This window comes from Petromyzon marinus, unplaced genomic scaffold (assembly GCF_048934315.1).
Source record: "Petromyzon marinus isolate PM22_M1 ecotype Great Lakes invasive population unplaced genomic scaffold, UKy_Petmar_22M1.pri1.0 PM_Scaffold_54, whole genome shotgun sequence".
Taxonomy (NCBI): domain Eukaryota; kingdom Metazoa; phylum Chordata; class Hyperoartia; order Petromyzontiformes; family Petromyzontidae; genus Petromyzon; species Petromyzon marinus.
Genome location: NW_027423546.1, coordinates 438,655 through 457,701, shown reverse-complemented (window position 1 = coordinate 457,701; position 19,047 = coordinate 438,655). Strand labels below are relative to the sequence as shown.

At 45.5% G+C, this 19,047-nt stretch overlaps 1 protein-coding gene across 1 annotated transcript in view; it reads left to right on the top strand.

The window, feature by feature from the left end:
- Window positions 1–19,047, top strand: part of LOC116937901 (V-type proton ATPase subunit B-like) — a 63,061-nt gene that overhangs the window by 26,179 nt on the left and 17,835 nt on the right. The window contains exons 6-8 of the mRNA XM_076064597.1: window positions 3,881–4,020; window positions 9,486–9,587; window positions 16,052–16,149. Coding sequence (XP_075920712.1) covers window positions 3,881–4,020; window positions 9,486–9,587; window positions 16,052–16,149 — 340 coding nt within the window. The remainder of the gene's footprint in view (window positions 1–3,880; window positions 4,021–9,485; window positions 9,588–16,051; window positions 16,150–19,047) is intronic.

The window sequence follows — 19,047 nt, the reverse complement described above, 5'->3', positions numbered from 1 at the left end:
CACTGCTCACCACTACTCACCACTTACTACTCACCACTACTCACCACTCACTCACTCACCCACTCAGTCAGTCACTCACTACTCACCACTTACTACTCACCACTACTCACCACTCACTCACTACTCACCACTCACTCACTCAGTCAGTCACTCACCCACTCAGTCAGTCACTCACTTCTCACCACTACTCACCACTACTCACCACTCACTACTCACCATTCACTACTCACCACTAATCACCACTCACTCACTCAGTCAGTCACTCACTCAGTCAGTCACTCACCCACTCAGTCAGTCACTCACTACTCACCACTACTCACCACTCACCACTACTCACCACTCACTCACTACTCACTCACCCACTCACCCACTCACTCACTCACCACTCACTACTCACACACTACTCACCACTACTCACCACTACTCACCACTTACTACTCACCACTCACTCACTCAGTCAGTCACTCACCCACTCACCCACTCAGTCAGTCACTCACTACTCACCACTACTCACCACTCACTACTCACCACTACTCACACACTACTCACCACTACTCACCACTCACTCACCACTCACCACACACTACTCACCACTGTTGTATATGTAGGTGCTATGAAAATTGATGGGGAAAAAAAATAAAAATTAAATTAAATTCACATAATTTACCCAAAATCATGTTAATTGCGCACATAAATTATGCTGATTCAAGAGCTAATCGTATTAATTTATGCGAGTGGGCGTGGTTATGATAATGCAGGGCGTTCTGGATTATCAGGTCGAGCCTCGGTGACGAGGATTGTGTTATGAATTGGAACAACGCAATTGATCGTATGCTGTTCTGTAGGTGTTGTGAGCGTGCCTGAGAGAGAGAGTCGATTCGGCTCTGCTCTTTAATTCCGTATTCATATTCTTAGCTCTTTGGGTAAAGTCACCACGTTGAAGGGAAACAATAAAATAATTAAAATATATATAAAACAATAAAAAAAATTCTCGCGAACGTTTCGCCGGAACGCAAACGGTGTTACGGTCGAAACGTCAGTGAGAATTTTATTATTTTATTGTTTATATTTTAATTATTTTATTGTTTCCCTTCAACGTGGAGACTTTTACCGGTGTTCAACGTGACTCTACCGGTGTTATGGTCGAAACGTCGTGAGAATTTTATTATTTTATTGTTTTCCCTTCAACGTGGCGACTTTACCCGGTGTTCAACGTGACTCTACCGGTGCTATGGTCGGTAGTGTAGTAGTGGTTAGCGCTACGCTGCGCTATGAACCTGGCGACCCCGGGTTCGATTCCCGCTCACGGCCAACACCAGTGACGATTATCCGAACCGGTCCCGGGCCTCCCCTAGGTCGACTCGGCCTCAAATGAGTAACTGGTGCGGTGTGTAGTAAACATCGCCACTGGGGAGAGACAAAGGCGGTCGGGCGTGGTGCTGGCCACCCACCCCCTCGTGTACCGTTCCGGCCTTCATAGGTGCTCGCTAACAGCACCTGCCCCTACAGTCTGTTAAGGCTACACGGGGGATCTTTGTCTGTGTGTAACAGCACTTGCCCCTACAGCCTGTCACAGGCTACACGGGGGACCTTTGTCTGTGTGTAACAGCACTTGCCCCTACAGCCTGTCACAGGCTACACGGGGGACCTTTGCCTGTGTCTGTGTAACAGCACTTGCCCCTACAGCCTGTCACAGGCTACACGGGGGATCTTTGTCTGTGTCTGTGTGTGTAACAGCACTTGCCCCTACAGCCTGTCACAGGCTACATGGGGGATCTTTGCCTGTGTCTGTGTGTAACAGCACTTGCCCCTAGAGCCTGTCACAGGCTACACGGGGGATCTTTGTCTGTGTCTGTGTGTAACAGCACTTGGCCCTACGGCCTGTCACAGGCTACACGGGGGATCTTTGTCTGTGTGTGTAACAGCACTTGCCCCTACAGCCTGTCACAGGCTACACGGGGGATCTTTGTCTGTGTGTGTAACAGCACTTGCCCCTACAGCCTGTCACAGGCTACATGGGGGATCTTTGTGTCTGTGTAACAGCACTTGCCCCTACAGCCTGTCACAGGCTACACGGGGGACCTTTGTCTTTGCCACACGAAGCATTTCCTCGCTACGGCGTGAAATTCCTTCCTCGCGCTCTGCGGGAGATACAAAGGTGGTCGGGGTTGATGGGGATATGTCCGTCCGTAAGCAAGCTTTGTGTGTTATCGCGGTGAAAAGTTTTTGAAGGTGAAAATCCTTTGATGTCGAATTGATAATTGGTTGAGGATGCCTCTGATGCACCTGATGCACCTGATGCTGCACCTGATGCTGCACCTGATGCACCTGATGCTGCACCTGATGCTGCACCTGATGCACCTGGTCTTAATTGGGGGAGCGCTAACTTGAGCTGATTCTTGTTATCGCATTTGTACATTGGTTTAGCTGGCCGCTCCCTCCGTGTCTGGCTTGCGGAGGGCTTCCCTCTGCGTTGCACCTCGCTTAGGGCACATCAAACTCTTGTTCATCCGGAGATCTTCGCCGATAGCTGCTAACATCCTGGCCTCGAGAGATCTGTTGTTTGTATTTACTTATTTGTGCCCTGTTTGTGATCTCCATCTGTGTTTGCGTGTTTTTTTGATGCGTTGTTTCCTTCATTGTTAAAATGTATATGTCGGCCGATATTGTTGGTGATTTTGGAAAAGGCTCGTATGCAACAGCACTTACTACTCACCACTCGCTCAGTCAGTCAGTCAGTCACTCACCCACTGACTCACTCACTCACCACTCACTCACCACTACTCACCACTCAGTCAGTCAGTCACTCACCCACTCAGTCAGTCAGTCACTCACCCACTGACTCACCACTCACTCACCACTACTCACCACTACTCACCACTCAGTCAGTCGCTCACTCAGTCAGTCACTCACTCACTCACCACTACTCACCACTACTCACCACTTACTACTCACCACTTACTACTCACCACCCACTCAGTCAGTCACTCACTCACCACTCACTCACTCAGTCAGTCACTCACCCACTCACTCACCACCCACTCACTCACCACTCACTCAGTCAGTCACTCACTCACTCACCACCCACTCACTCACTCACCACTCACTCACTCACCACTCACTCACCACTCACCCACTCACTCACCACCCACTCACTCACCACGCACTCACTCACCACTCACTCACCACTCACTCACTCACCACTCACGCACTACTCACCACTCACTCACCACTCACTCGCTCACCACTCACCACTCACTCACCACTCACTCACCACTCACTCACTCACCACTCACTCACCACTCACTCGCCACTCACTCACTACTCACCACTCACTCACTACTCACCACTCACTCACCACTCACTACTCACCACTCACCACTCACTCACCACTCACTCACCACTCACGCACCACTCACTCACCACTCACGCACCACTCACTCACCACTCACCACTCACTCACCACTCACCACTCACTCACCACTCACTCACTCACCACTCACTCACCACTCACTCGCCACTCACTCACTACTCACCACTCACTCACTACTCACCACTCACTCACTACTCACCACTCGCTCACCACTCACTCACCACTCACTCGCCACTCACTCACTACTCACCACTCACTCACTACTCACCACTCACTACTCACCACTCACCACTCGCTCACCACTCACGCACCACTCACTCACTCACCACTCACTCACCACTCACTCTCTGTGTGTCTCTCTGTGTGTCTCTATGGGTCTGTGTGTGTCTCTGTGTGTCTCTGTGTGTCTCTGTGTGTCTCTCTGTGTGTCTCTATGGGTCTCTATGGGTCTCTGTGTGTCTCTGTTGGGGGTCTCTATGCCACTCTCTCCCTCTGCCCCCATCCCAGGCCAGCCCATCAACCCCCAGTCCCGCATCTACCCCGAGGAGATGATCCAGACAGGGATCTCCGCCATTGATACCATGAACAGCATCGCCCGCGGGCAGAAGATCCCAATCTTCTCCGCTGCTGGCTTACCCCACAACGAGGTCAGTAGTAGTATCATCATCATCAGTAGTATCATCATCAGTAGTAGTATCAGCAGCAGTAGTATCATCATCATCAGTAGTAGTATCATCAGTAGTAGTATCATCATCATCATCAGTAGTAGTAGTATCAGCAGCAGTAGTAGTATCATCATCATCAGTAGTAGTAGTATCATCATCAACAGTAGTATCATCATCATCAGTAGTAGTAATGTCATCATCAACAGTAGTAGTATCATCACCATCAGCAGCAGTAGTATCAGCAGCAGTAGTAGTATCATCATCATCAGTAGTAGTAGTATCAGCAGCAGTAGTAGTATCATCATCATCAGTAGTAGCATCAGCAGCAGTAGTAGTATCATCATCATCAGTAGTAGTATCATCATCATCAGTAGTAGTAGTATCATCATCATCAGTAGTAGTAGTATCATCATCATCATCAGTAGTAGTAGTATCATCATCATCATCAGTAGTAGTATCATCAGTAGTAGTAGTATCATCATCAGTAGTAGTAGTATCATCATCAGTAGTAGTATCATCATCATCAGTAGTAGTATCATCATCATCATCAGTAGTAGTATCATCATCATCAGTAGTAGTAGTATCATCATCAGTAGTAGTAGTATCATCATCAACAGTAGTAGTATCAGCAGCAGTAGTAGTATCATCATCAGTAGTATCATCATCAGTAGTAGTATCATCATCATCATCATCAGTAGTAGTATCATCATCATCAGTAGTAGTATCATCATCATCAGTAGTAGTACCATCATCATCATCAGTAGTAGTATCATCATCATCATCAACAGTAGTAGTATCAGCAGCAGTAGTAGTATCATCATCATCAGTAGTAGTAGTATCATCATCAGTAGTAGTATCATCATCATCAGTAGTAGTATCATCATCAACAGTAGTAGTATCATCACCATCAGCAGCAGTAGTATCAGCAGCAGTAGTATCATCATCAGTAGTAGTATCATCATCATCAGTAGTAGTATCATCATCAGTAGTAGTATCATCATCATCATCAGTAGTAGTATCATCATCATCAGTAGTAGTATCATCATCATCAGTAGTAGTATCATCATCATCATCAGTAGTAGTATCATCATCATAATCAGTAGTAGTATCATCATCATCAACAGTAGTAGTATCATCATCAGTAGTAGTATCATCATCATCAGTAGTAGTATCATCATCAACAGTAGTATCATCACCATCAGCAGCAGTAGTATCAGCAGCAGTAGTATCATCATCAGTAGTAGTATCATCATCATCAGTAGTAGTATCATCATCATCAGTAGTAGTATAATCATCAACAGTAGTGGTATCATCACCATCAGCAGCAGTAGTATCAGCAGCAGTAGTAGTATCATCATCATCAGTAGTAGTATCATCATCAGTAGTAGTATCATCATCATCAGTAGTAGTACCATCATCATCATCAGTAGTAGTACCATCATCATCAGTAGTAGTATCATCATCATCAACAGTAGTAGTATCAGCAGCAGTAGTAGTATCATCATCATCAGTAGTAGTAGTATCATCATCAGTAGTAGTATCATCATCATCATCAGTAGTAGTATCATCATCAACAGTAGTAGTATCATCACCATCAGCAGCAGTAGTATCAGCAGCAGTAGTAGTATCATCATCAGTAGTATCATCATCAGTAGTAGTAGTATCATCATCATCAGTAGTAATAGTATCATCAGTAGTATCATCATCATCAGTAGTATCATCATCAACAGTGGTAGTATCAGCAGCAGTAGTAGTATCAGCAGCAGTAGTAGTATCATCATCATCAGTAGTAGTATCATCATCAGTAGTAGTATCATCATCATCAGTAGTAGTAATGTCATCATCAACAGTAGTAGTATCATCACCATCAGCAGCAGTAGTATCAGCAGCAGTAGTAGTATCATCATCATCAGTAGTAGTAGTATCAGCAGCAGTAGTAGTATCATCATCATCAGTAGTAGCATCAGCAGCAGTAGTAGTATCATCATCAGTAGTAGTATCATCATCATCAGTAGTAGTAGTATCATCATCATCAGTAGTAGTAGTATCATCATCATCAGTAGTAGTAGTATCATCATCATCATCAGTAGTAGTATCATCAGTAGTAGTAGTATCATCATCAGTAGTAGTAGTATCATCATCAGTAGTAGTATCATCATCATCAGTAGTAGTGTCATCATCAGTAGTAGTATCATCATCATCAGTAGTAGTATCATCATCATCAGTAGTAGTATCATCATCATCAGTAGTAGTATCATCATCATCAGTAGTAGTAGTATCATCATCAGTAGTAGTAGTATCATCATCAACAGTAGTAGTATCAGCAGCAGTAGTAGTATCATCATCAGTAGTATCATCATCAGTAGTAGTATCATCATCATCATCAGTAGTAGTATCATCATCATCAGTAGTAGTATCATCATCAGTAGTAGTACCATCATCATCAGTAGTAGTATCATCATCATCATCAACAGTAGTAGTATCAGCAGCAGTAGTAGTATCATCATCATCAGTAGTAGTAGTATCATCATCAGTAGTAGTATCATCATCATCAGTAGTAGTATCATCATCAACAGTAGTAGTATCATCACCATCAGCAGCAGTAGTATCAGCAGCAGTAGTATCATCATCAGTAGTAGTATCATCATCATCAGTAGTAGTATCATCATCAGTAGTAGTATCATCATCATCATCATCAGTAGTAGTATCATCATCATCAGTAGTAGTATCATCATCATCAGTAGTAGTATCATCATCATCATCAGTAGTAGTATCATCATCATCATCAGTAGTAGTATCATCATCATCAACAGTAGTAGTATCATCATCAGTAGTAGTATCATCATCATCAGTAGTAGTATCATCATCAACAATAGTATCATCACCATCAGCAGCAGTAGTATCAGCAGCAGTAGTATCATCATCATCAGTAGTAGTATCATCATCATCAGTAGTAGTATAATCATCAACAGTAGTGGTATCATCACCATCAGCAGCAGTAGTATCAGCAGCAGTAGTAGTATCATCATCATCAGTAGTAGTATCATCATCAGTAGTAGTATCATCATCATCAGTAGTAGTATCATCATCAGTAGTAGTACCATCATCATCATCAGTAGTAGTACCATCATCATCATCAGTAGTAGTATCATCATCATCATCAACAGTAGTATCAGCAGCAGTAGTAGTATCATCATCATCAGTAGTAGTAGTATCATCATCAGTAGTAGTATCATCATCATCAGTAGTATCATCATCAACAGTAGTAGTATCATCACCATCAGCAGCAGTAGTATCAGCAGCAGTAGTAGTATCATCATCAGTAGTATCATCATCAGTAGTAGTAGTATCATCATCATCAGTAGTAATAGTATCATCATCATCAGTAGTATCATCATCAACAGTAGTAGTATCAGCAGCAGTAGTAGTATCATCATCATCAGTAGTAGTATCATCATCATCATCATCAGTAGTAGTATCATCATCAGTAGTAGTAGTATCATCATCAGTAGTAGTAGTAGTATCATCATCATCAGTAATAGTAGTGTCATCATCATCACTAGTAGTATCATCATCATTAGTAGTAGTATCATAATCAGTTGTAGTATCATCATCATCAGAAGTAGTATCATCAGTAGTATCATCATCATCAGTAGTATCATCATCATCATCAACAGTAGTAGTATCAGCAGCAGTAGTAGTATCAGCAGTAGTAGTAGTATCATCATCATCAGTAGTAGTATCATCATCAGTAGTAGTATCATCATCAGTAGTAGTAGTATCATCATCAGTAGTAGTAGTATCATCATCAGTAGTAGTATCATCATCAGTAGTAGTAGTATCATCATCATCAGTAATAGTAGTGTCATCATCATCACTAGTAGTATCATCATCATTAGTAGTAGTATCATAATCAGTTGTAATATCATCATCATCATCAGAAGTAGTATCATCAGTAGTATCATCATCATCATTAATAGTATCATCAGTAATAGTATCATCATCATCATCAGCTGTAGTAGCATCATAAGTAGTAGTTGCGTCATCATCAGTAGTATCATCATCATCAGTAGTATCATCATCAGTATCATCATCACTAGTATCATCATCAGCTGTAGCGTCATCATCATCAGTATTATCATCATCAGTATCATCATCAGCTGTAGCATCATCATCAGTATCATCATCAGTAGTATCATCATCAGCTGTAGCGTCATCATCATCAGTATTATCATCATCAGTATCATCATCATCAGTAGTATCATCATCAGTATCATCATCAGTAGTATCATCATCAGCTGTAGCGTCATCATCAGTATTATCATCATCAGTATCATCATCAGCTGTAGCATCATCATCAGCTGTAGTGTCATCATCATCATCATCAGTAGTATCATCATCATCAGTAGTATCATCATCATCAGTAGTATCATCATCAGTAGTATCATCATCAGCTGTAGCGTCATCATCATCAGTAGTATCATCATCATCAGTAGTATCATAATCAGCTGTAGCATCATCATCAGTAGTATCATCATCAGTAGTATCATAATCAGCTGCAGCGTCATCATCATCAGTAGTATCATCATCAGTAGTATCATCATCAGCTGTAGCATCATCATCAGTAGTAGTAGTAGTATCATCATCATCAGTAGTAGTATCATCATCAGCTGTAGCGTCATCTTCATCATCAGCTGTAGCGTCATCATCATCAGTAGTAGTAGTATCATCAGTAGTAGTATCATCATCAGTAGTAGTATCATCATCATCAGCTGTAGCGTCATCTTCATCATCAGCTGTAGCGTCATCTTCATCATCAGCTGTAGCGTCATCATCATCAGTAGTAGTAGTAGTATCATCAGTAGTAGTATCATCATCAGTAGTAGTATCATCATCAGTAGTAGTAGTATCATCAGTAGTAGTATCATCATCATCAGTAGTAGTAGTATCATCAGTACTAGTATCATCATCATCAGTAGTAGTATCATCATCAGTAGTAGTAGTATCATCAGTAGTAGTATCATCATCATCAGTAGTAGTAGTATCATCAGTAGTAGTATCATCATCATCAGTAGTAGTATCATCATCATCAGCTGTAGCGTCATCTTCATCATCAGCTGTAGCGTCATCATCATCAGTAGTAGTAGTATCATCAGTAGTAGTATCATCATCATCAGTAGTAGTATCATCATCAGCTGTAGCGTCATCTTCATCATCAGCTGTAGCGTCATCTTCATCATCAGCTGTAACGTCATCATCATCATCAGTAGTATCATCATCATCAGCTGTAACATCATCATCATCATCAGCACCATGCCCGGCCGCTACTGGCAACCCCACCCCCTCTGCGTGTCTCCACGCAGCCTTCATAGACGCCAACAGCACTTGCCCCTACAGTCTGCCGAGGCTACACGGGGGACCTTTGTCTGTGTGTGTGGTCCGCGTAGATAGCGGCTCAGATCTGCCGTCAGGGTGGACTGGTGAAGAAGGGTAAGGACGTGATGGATCACAGCAATGATAACTTCGCTATCGTCTTCGCCGCTATGGGGGTACTTACTCACTCATTCACTCACTCACTCACTCATTCACTCGTTAACTCACTCACTCATTCACTCGTTAACTCACTCACTTACTTACTCACTCACTCACTCGTTAACTCACTCACTCATTCACTCGTTAACTCACTCACTTACTTACTCACTCACTCACTCGTTAACTCACTCACTCACTCACCCACACACTCACTCACTCGTTAACTCACTCACTCACTCGTTAACTCACTCACCCACACACTCAGTCACTCACTCACTCACTCGTTAACTCACTCACTCACTCACTGACTTACTGGTGAAGAAGGGTAAGGACGTGATGGATCACAGCAATGATAACTTCGCTATCGTCTTCGCCGCTATGGGGGTACTTACTCACTCACTCACTCGTTAACTCACTCACTCATTCACTCGTTAACTCACTCGTTAAATCACTCACTCACTCACTCGTTAACTCACTCACTCACTTACTCGTTAACTCACTCACTCACTCGTTAACTCACTCACTCACTCACTCGTTAACTCACTCGTTAACTCACTCACTCACTCGTTAACTCACTCACTCACTCACTCGTTAACTCACTCGTTAACTCACTCACTCGTTAACTCACTCACTCACTCGGTAACTCACTCACTCACTCGTTAACTCACTCACTCACTCGTTAACTCACTCACTCATTCACTCACTCGTTAACTCACTCACTCACTCGTTAACTCACTCACTGACTCGTTAACTCACTCACTGACTCGTTAACTCACTCACTCATTCACTCACTCGTTAACTCACTCACTCACTTACTCACTCACTCGTTAACTCACTCACTCACTCACTCGTTAACTCACTCACTCACTCGTTAACTCACTCACTCACTCGTTAACTCACTCACTCGTTAACTCACTCACTCATTCACTCACTCGTTAACTCACTCACTCACTCGTTAACTCACTCACTGACTCGTTAACTCACTCACTCATTCACTCACTCGTTAACTCACTCACTCACTTACTTACTCACTCACTCGTTAACTCACTCACTCACTCACTCGTTAACTCACTCACTCACTCACTCGTTAACTCACTCACTCATTCACTCACTCGTTAACTCACTCACTCACTCGTTAACTCACTCACTGACTCGTTAACTCACTCACTCATTCACTCACTCGTTAACTCACTCACTCACTTACTCACTCACTCGTTAACTCACTCACTCACTCACTCGTTAACTCACTCACTCACTCGTTAACTCACTCACTCATTCACTCACTCGTTAACTCACTCACTCATTCACTCACTCACTCGTTAACTCACTCACTCACTCGTTAACTCACTCACTCATTCACTCACTCGTTAACTCACTCACTCACTCGTTAACTCACTCACTGACTCGTTAACTCACTCACTCACTCATTCACTCACTCGTTAACTCACTCACTCACTTACTTACTCACTCACTCGTTAACTCACTCACTCACTCGTTAACTCACTCACTCATTCACTCACTCGTTAACTCACTCACTCACTCGTTAACTCACTCACTGACTCGTTAACTCACTCACTCACTCACTCGTTAACTCACTCACTCACTCGTTAACTCACTCACTCATTCACTCACTCGTTAACTCACTCACTCATTCACTCACTCACTCGTTAACTCACTCACTCACTCGTTAACTCACTCACTCACTCATTCACTCACTCGTTAACTCACTCACTCGTTAACTCACTCACTGACTCGTTAACTCACTCACTCACTCATTCACTCACTCGTTAACTCACTCACTCACTCACTTACTCACTCACTCGTTAACTCACTCACTCACTCGTTAACTCACTCACTCATTCACTCACTCGTTAACTCACTCACTCACTCGTTAACTCACTCACTGACTCGTTAACTCACTCACTCATTCACTCACTCGTTAACTCACTCACTCACTTACTCACTCACTCGTTAACTCACTCACTCACTCACTCGTTAACTCACTCACTCACTCGTTAACTCACTCACTCATTCACTCACTCGTTAACTCACTCACTCATTCACTCACTCACTCACTCGTTAACTCACTCACTCGCTCGCTCACTCACTCACTCATTCACTCACTCGTTAACTCACTCACTCATTCACTCACTCACTCACTCGTTAACTCACTCATTTACTCGCTCACTCACTCGCTCACTCGTTAACTCACTCACTCGTTAACTCACTCATTCACTCACTCGTTAACTCAACTCACTCGCTCACTCACTCGCTCACTCGTTAACTCACTCACTCACTCGCTCATTAACTCACTCGCTCGCTCACTCACTCACTCATTCACTCACTCGTTAACTCACTCACTCATTCACTCACTCACTCGTTAACTCACTCACTCGCTCACTCACTCACTTACTCGCTCACTCACTCGCTCGCTCACTCGCTCACTCGTTAACTCACTCACTCACTCGTTAACTCACTCACTCGCTCACTCACTCACTCGTTAACTCACTCACTCGCTCATTCACTCACTTACTCGCTCACTCACTCGCTCACTCACTTGCTCACTCACTCACTCATTCACTCGCTCACTCACTCTGTGTGTGTTTGTCTGTGTGTGTCTGTGTGTGTCTGTGTGTGACTGTGTGACTGTGTGTGTGTCTGTGTGTGTGTGTCTGTGTGTGTGTCTGTGTGACACTGTGTGTGTGTGTCACTGTGTGTGTCACTGTGTCTGTGTGTGTGTGACACTGTGTGTCACTGTGTGTGTGACACTGTGTGTGTGTCACTGTGTCTGTGTGTGTGTAACACTGTGTGTCACTGTGTGTGTGTGTGAGACACTGTCTGTGTGTGTGTCACTGTGTGTGTGACACTCTGTGTGTGTGTGTCTGTGTGTGCCACTGTGTGTGTCACTGTGTTTGTGTGTCACTGTGTGTGTCACTGTGTTTGTGTGTCATTGTGTGTGTGACACTGTGTGTGTGTGTCACTGTGTGTGTGTCTGTGTGTCACTGTGTGTGTGTGTGTGACACTGTGTACACTGTGTGTGTGTGTGTGACACTGTGTGTACACTGTGTGTGTGACACTGTCTGTGTGTGTCACTGTGTGTGTGTCTGTGTGTGACACTGTATGTTTGTGTCACTGTGTGTGTGTCTGTGTGTGTGTGTCACTGTGTGTGTGACACTGTGTGTGTGACTGTGTGTGTCACTGTGTGTGTGAAACTGTGTGTGACACTGTGTGTACGTGACACTGTGTGTGTCACTGTGTGTGTGTGACACTGTATGACACTGTGTGACTGTGTGTGTGTCTGTGTGTGTCACTGTGTGTGACACTGTGTGTGTGTGTGACTGTGAGTGTGTAAGTATGTAAGTGTGTAAGTGTGTGTGTCACTGTGTGTGTGTGTCTGTGTGTGTGTCACTGTGTCTGTGTGTGTGACTGTGTGTCTGTATGTGTGTGACTGTGTGTCTGTATGTGTGTGACACTGTATGTGTGTGACACTGTATGTATGTGTGTGTGACTGTGTGTGTGTCTGTGTGTGTGTGTGACTGTGTCTGTAACACTGTGTGTGTGTAAGTATGTAAGTGTGTAAGTGTGTGTAAGTGTGACACTATGTATGTGTGTGTGACACTGTATGTATGTGTGTGTGACTGTGTGTAAGTGTGTGTGACTGTGTGTGTGTAAGTGTGTAAGTGTATGTATGTGTGTCACTGTGTGTGTGTCACTGTGTGGCTGTGTGTGACACTGTATATCACTGTGTGTGTGTGACTGTGTGTGTGTGTCACTGTGTCATTGTGTGTGTGACACTGTGTGTGTAAGTGTATGACTGTGTGTGTGTGTGACTCTGTCACTGTGTGTGTGACTGTGTGTGTGACTGTGTGTGTAAGTGTATGTATGTATGTGTGACTGTGTGACTGTGTGTGTGCCACTGTGTGTGTAAGTGTGTAAGTGTATGACACTGTGTGTGTGTCACTGTGTGTGTGACACTGTGTGTGTGTCTGTGTGTGTGTGACTGTGTGACACTGTGTGTGACTGTGTGTGTGTGTGTGACTGTGTGTGTAAGTGTATGTATGTAAGTGTGTAAGTGTGTGTATGTGTGTGTGGCACTGTGTGTGTAAGTGTGTGACACTGTGTGTGACTGTGTGTACACTGTGTGTACACTGTGTGTGTAAGTGTGTGACACTGTGTGTGTAAGTGTGTGACACTGTGTGTGTGACTGTGTGACTGTGTGTACACTATGTGTACACTGTGCGTGTAAGTGTGTAAGTGTGTGTCACTGTGTGTGACTGTGTGTGACTGTGTGTACACTGTGTGTAAGTGTGTAAGTGTGTGACACTGTGTGTGTGACACTGTGTGTGTGTGTACACTGTGTGTGTAAGTGTGTAAGTGTGTGACACTGTGTGTGTGACTGTGTGTGTGACTGTGTGTGTGACTGTGTGTACACTGTGTGTGTAAGTGTGTAAGTGGGTGACACTGTGTGTGTGACACTGTGTGTGACTGTGTGTACACTGTGTGTGTAAGTGTGTAAGTGTGTGACACTGTGTGTGTAAGTGTGTGTAAGTGGGTGACACTGTGTGTGTGACACTGTGTGTAGGTGTGTAAGTGTGTGACACTGTGTATGTGTACACTGTGTGTAGGTGTGTAAGTGTGTGACACTGTGTCACTGTACACTGTGTGTGACACTGTGTGTGACACTGTGTGTAGGTGTGTAAGTGTGTGTGTACACTGTGTAAGTGTGTGTGTACACTGTGTGTAAGTGTGTGTAAGTGTAAGTGTGTGTGACACTGTATGTGTACACTGTGTGTAGGTGTGTAAGTGTGTGACACTGTGTGTGTCACTGTGTGTGACACTGTGTGTGTAAGTGTGTAAGTGTGTATGTGTGTGTGTACACTGTGTGTAGGTGACACTGTGTAAGTGTGTAAGTGTGTGTGAGACACTGTGTAAGTGTGTGTGTCACTGTGTGTAGGTGACACTGTGTAAGTGTGTAAGTGTGTGTGAGACACTGTGTAAGTGTGTGTGTGTGTCACTGTGTGTAGGTGACACTGTGTAAGTGTAAGTGTGTGTGTCACTGTGTGTGACACTGTGTGTGTAAGTGTGTATGTGTGTGTGTGTCACTGTGTGTAGGTGACACTGTGTAAGTGTGTAAGTGTGTGACACTGTGTGTCACTGTGTGTACACTGTGTGTGTGACACTGTGTGTCACTGTGTGTACACTGTGTGTGTGACACTGTGTGTATGACACTGTGTGTAGGTGTGTAAGTGTGTATGTGTGTGTGTGTCACTGTGTGTAGGTGACACTGTGTAAGTGTGTAAGTGTGTGACACTATGTGTCACTGTGTGTACACTGTGTGTGTGACACTGTGTGTATGACACTGTGTGTGACACTCTGTGTGTGTAAGTGTGTAAGTGTGTATGTGTGTGTGACACTGTGTGTGACACTGTGTGTAAGTGTGTGTGAGACACTGTGTAAGTGTGTGTGTGTCACTGTGTGTGTGTGACACTGTGTGTAAGTGTGTAAGTGTGTGTGAGACACTGTGTAAGTGTGTGTGTCACTGTGTGTAGGTGACACTGTGTAAGTGTAAGTGTGTGTGTCACTGTGTGTGACACTGTGTGTGTAAGTGTGTATGTGTGTGTGTGTCACTGTGTGTAGGTGACACTGTGTAAGTGTGTAAGTGTGTGACACTGTGTGTCACTGTGTGTACACTGTGTGTGTGACACTGTGTGTATGACACTGTGTGTAGGTGTGTAAGTGTGTATGTGTGTGTTTGTCACTGTGTGTAGGTGACACCGTGTAAGTGTGTGTGTGTGACACTGTGTGTCACTGTGTGTACACTGTGTGTGTGACACTGTGTGTATGACACTGTGTGTCACTGTGTGTACACTGTGTGTGTGACACTGTGTGTCACTGTGTGTACACTGTGTGTGTGACACTGTGTGTAAGTGTATGTGTGTGTGACACTGTGTGTGACACTGTGTATGTGTACACTGTGTGTAAGTGTGTGTGAGACACTGTGTAAGTGTGTGTGTGTACACTGTGTGTGTGTCACTGTGTGTGTGTGTGTGACACTGTGTGTGACACTGTGTGTGACACTGTGTATGTGTACACTGTGTAAGTGTGTGTGAGACACTGTGTGTGTGTCACTGTGTGTGACACTGTGTGTGACACTGTGTGTGACACTGTGTATGTGTACACTGTGTGTAAGTGTGTGTGAGACACTGTGTAAGTGTGTGTGTGTACACTGTGTGTGTGTCACTGTGTGTGTGTGTGTGACACTGTGTGTGACACTGTGTGTGACACTGTGTGTGTGTCACTGTGTGTGTGACACTGTGTATGTGTACACTGTGTGTGACACTGTGTGTATGACACTGTGTGTGTAGGTGACACTGTGTGTGTGTGTCACTGTGTGTAGGTGTGTGTAAGTGTGTAAGTGTGTGTGTGTCACTGTGTGTAGGTGTGTGTAAGTGTATGTGTGTGTGTGTGTCACTGTGTGTAGGTGAACATGGAGACTGCACGCTTCTTCAAGTCGGACTTTGAGGAGAACGGTTCCATGGACAACGTCTGTCTCTTCCTCAACCTGGCCAACGATCCCACGTATAGACACACACAGACACACACACACAGACACACACAGACACACTAGACAACGTCTGTCTCTTCCTCAACCTGGCCAACGATCCCACGTAGATACACACACACACTACTTAGACACACAGTGACACACACACAGTGACACACACACACAGACACACACACACAGTGACACACACACAGACAACGTCTGTCTCTTCCTCAACCTCGCCAACGACCCCACGTACAGACACACAGACAGTGACACACAGACACAGTGACACACACACACAGTGACACACACACACAGTGTCACACACACACAGTGACACACACACACACAGTGTCACACACACACAGTGACACACACACACAGTGACACACACACACACACAGTGACACACACAGTGACACACACACACAGTGACACACACACACAGTGACACACACACACAGTGACACACACACACAGTGACACACACACACAGTGTCACACACACACAGTGACACACACACAGTGACACACACACACACAGTGACACACACACACAGTGACACACACACACAGTGACACACACACACAGTGACACACACACACAGTGACACACACACACAGTGACACACACACACAGTGTCACACACACACAGTGACACACACACACAGTGACACACACACACAGTGACACACACACAGTGACACACACACAGTGACACACACAGTGACACACACACAGTGACACACACACACACAGACACACACACACACAGACACACACAGTACACACAACAACAACCGCCATTCGCCACTAAGTGGCGGTGACGTCACCACGACGCTTGTGCCAGGCTATGTGCACCCTGAGGCCACGTGAAGTGTCGAACGCCCGCTGGCAGGAGGTCACGGGGCAGACCCAGGTGCCACGGGTCGACTGACTGAGATGACTGGCTGATGCACCACCTGTGCCCCCTACTGTGCCAACCTGCTGTGCTTTAGCCACCCGGCGCTCCGCTCGCTGTTGTGAGCGTCGCTCCTCCGCCCTCCGTTGTTGTTGGAGGGCGACTGCCTCCAACTGCCCAGTAGCATCCTTCACGAGCCTCCTCCAGAGAGGCCGATCTTGACACCGCTGGTACCGGTCATCGGCAAGTCCACTCAGCTCCACGTCCTCCTGTACCACATCACTCCATCTCTTCTCTAGCCCGTGCCGCGCCCGCTTAGCCCCCTCAATCCGGCCGAATAAAAGCTGTTTCGGCATGCGGTGGCTGGGCATGCGGGCTACATGACCCAGCCATCGCAGCCTTGCCTGCCGGAGGAGCTCACCGATGGGACCCTGCCCAGATCTTTCAAGGATTTGTGAGCTCCTCACACAATCCAGTCTGGTTAAACCCAGGATGGATCGTAGGCAGGCCAGCCTAAATGTTTCTAACCGGCGGAGATGTTCCATTAGGGGGGTCCACGTTTCGCAAGCGAAGAGAAGGGAGGGAATGACCGTGGCCGAGAAGACCTGAAGCTTAGTGCAGAGCGACAGACCAGGTAGCTTCCACACAGCGTTATGCAACCGATGAAAAGATATTGCCGCTCGACTGATTCGGAGTGAGACCTCTGCTGTTAAACTGGAGCCAGTCATAAGCACACTGCCCAGGTATGGGAAACTCTCCACTCTCTCCACAACTGCCCCATCACCGATTGGGAGTTGTGGGGTTGGAGTGTCCGATGGTACAAAATACCCAGGCAGGTGCTTAGTTTTGGTGGGGCTGATGGTAAGGCCCCACCTCTTAGTGGCACGCTCCAGTCTCAGCAGCAGCGTCTCCAACTCCTCCTCTGACTGAGCAGCTATTACCAAATCATCAGCATACATAACGTGGTTGAGCAATAGGGAGCCATCCCTTGACCGCACCCGGGCATCGATTAGCCTCCCATTATATCTGTACCATATGGAGATTCCCCCGGTACAGCTATTGAAGGCTTCACGAACTACGTGGTCAAAATAGATGTTAAATAATGTGGGAGCCAGAGGACATCCCTGTCACACCCCAAGGTGTACAGGGAATGGCTTTGACTCCCGGCCACGTAGTTTTACCCGGGCCCGCTCACCATCATGAAGGTCCTTAGTGATCGTGAGCAGAGGGTCAGGTACTCCAAAAGCACGAAGAACGACCCAGAGGCCAGGCCTACTGATGGTATCATAGGCCTTGACCAGGTCAATAAAGCAGAGATGTAGGTCTTGTTGGAATTCCCTACACCTCTGCTGTAGCAGACGGACAGAAAATATGGCATCTGTGCAGGACCGGCCTTTCCTGAAACCGCATTGGGGCTCCGCAAGCCTCTCCTCAGCGTGCCTGGCAAGGCGATGTTGAATAATCCTTGCCAGGACCTTTCCCGGCACACTGAGGAGTGAGATGCCCCTGTAGTTGTTACAGTCTGTGCGGTCCCCCTTCTTAAAGAGAGACACACACAGACACGTGTGTATCTGTGTGTGTGTGTGTCTCTGTGTGTGTGTGTCTCTGTGTGTATGTGTATCTGTGTGTGTGTCTGTGTGTGTATCTGTGTGTGTGTCTGTGTGTGTCTGTGTGTGTCTGTGTGTGTATCTGTGTGTGTGTCTCTGTGTGTCTGTGTGTGTGTCTGCGTGTGTGTGTGTATGTGTCTGTGTGTGTGTCTCTGTGTGTGTGTGTGTCTCTGTGTGTATGTGTATCTGTGTGTGTGTCTGTGTGTGTATCTGTGTGTGTGTGTCTGTCTGTGTGTGTCTGTGTGTGTATCTGTGTGTGTGTGTCTCTGTGTGTCTGTGTGTGTGTCTCTGTGTGTGTCTGTGTTTGTGTATCTGTGTGTGTGTATCTGTGTGTGTGTGTGTCTGTGTGTGTATCTGTGTCTCTGTGTGTGTGTATCTGTGTGTGTGTGTCTGTGTGTGTGTCTGTGTCTCTGTGTGTGTG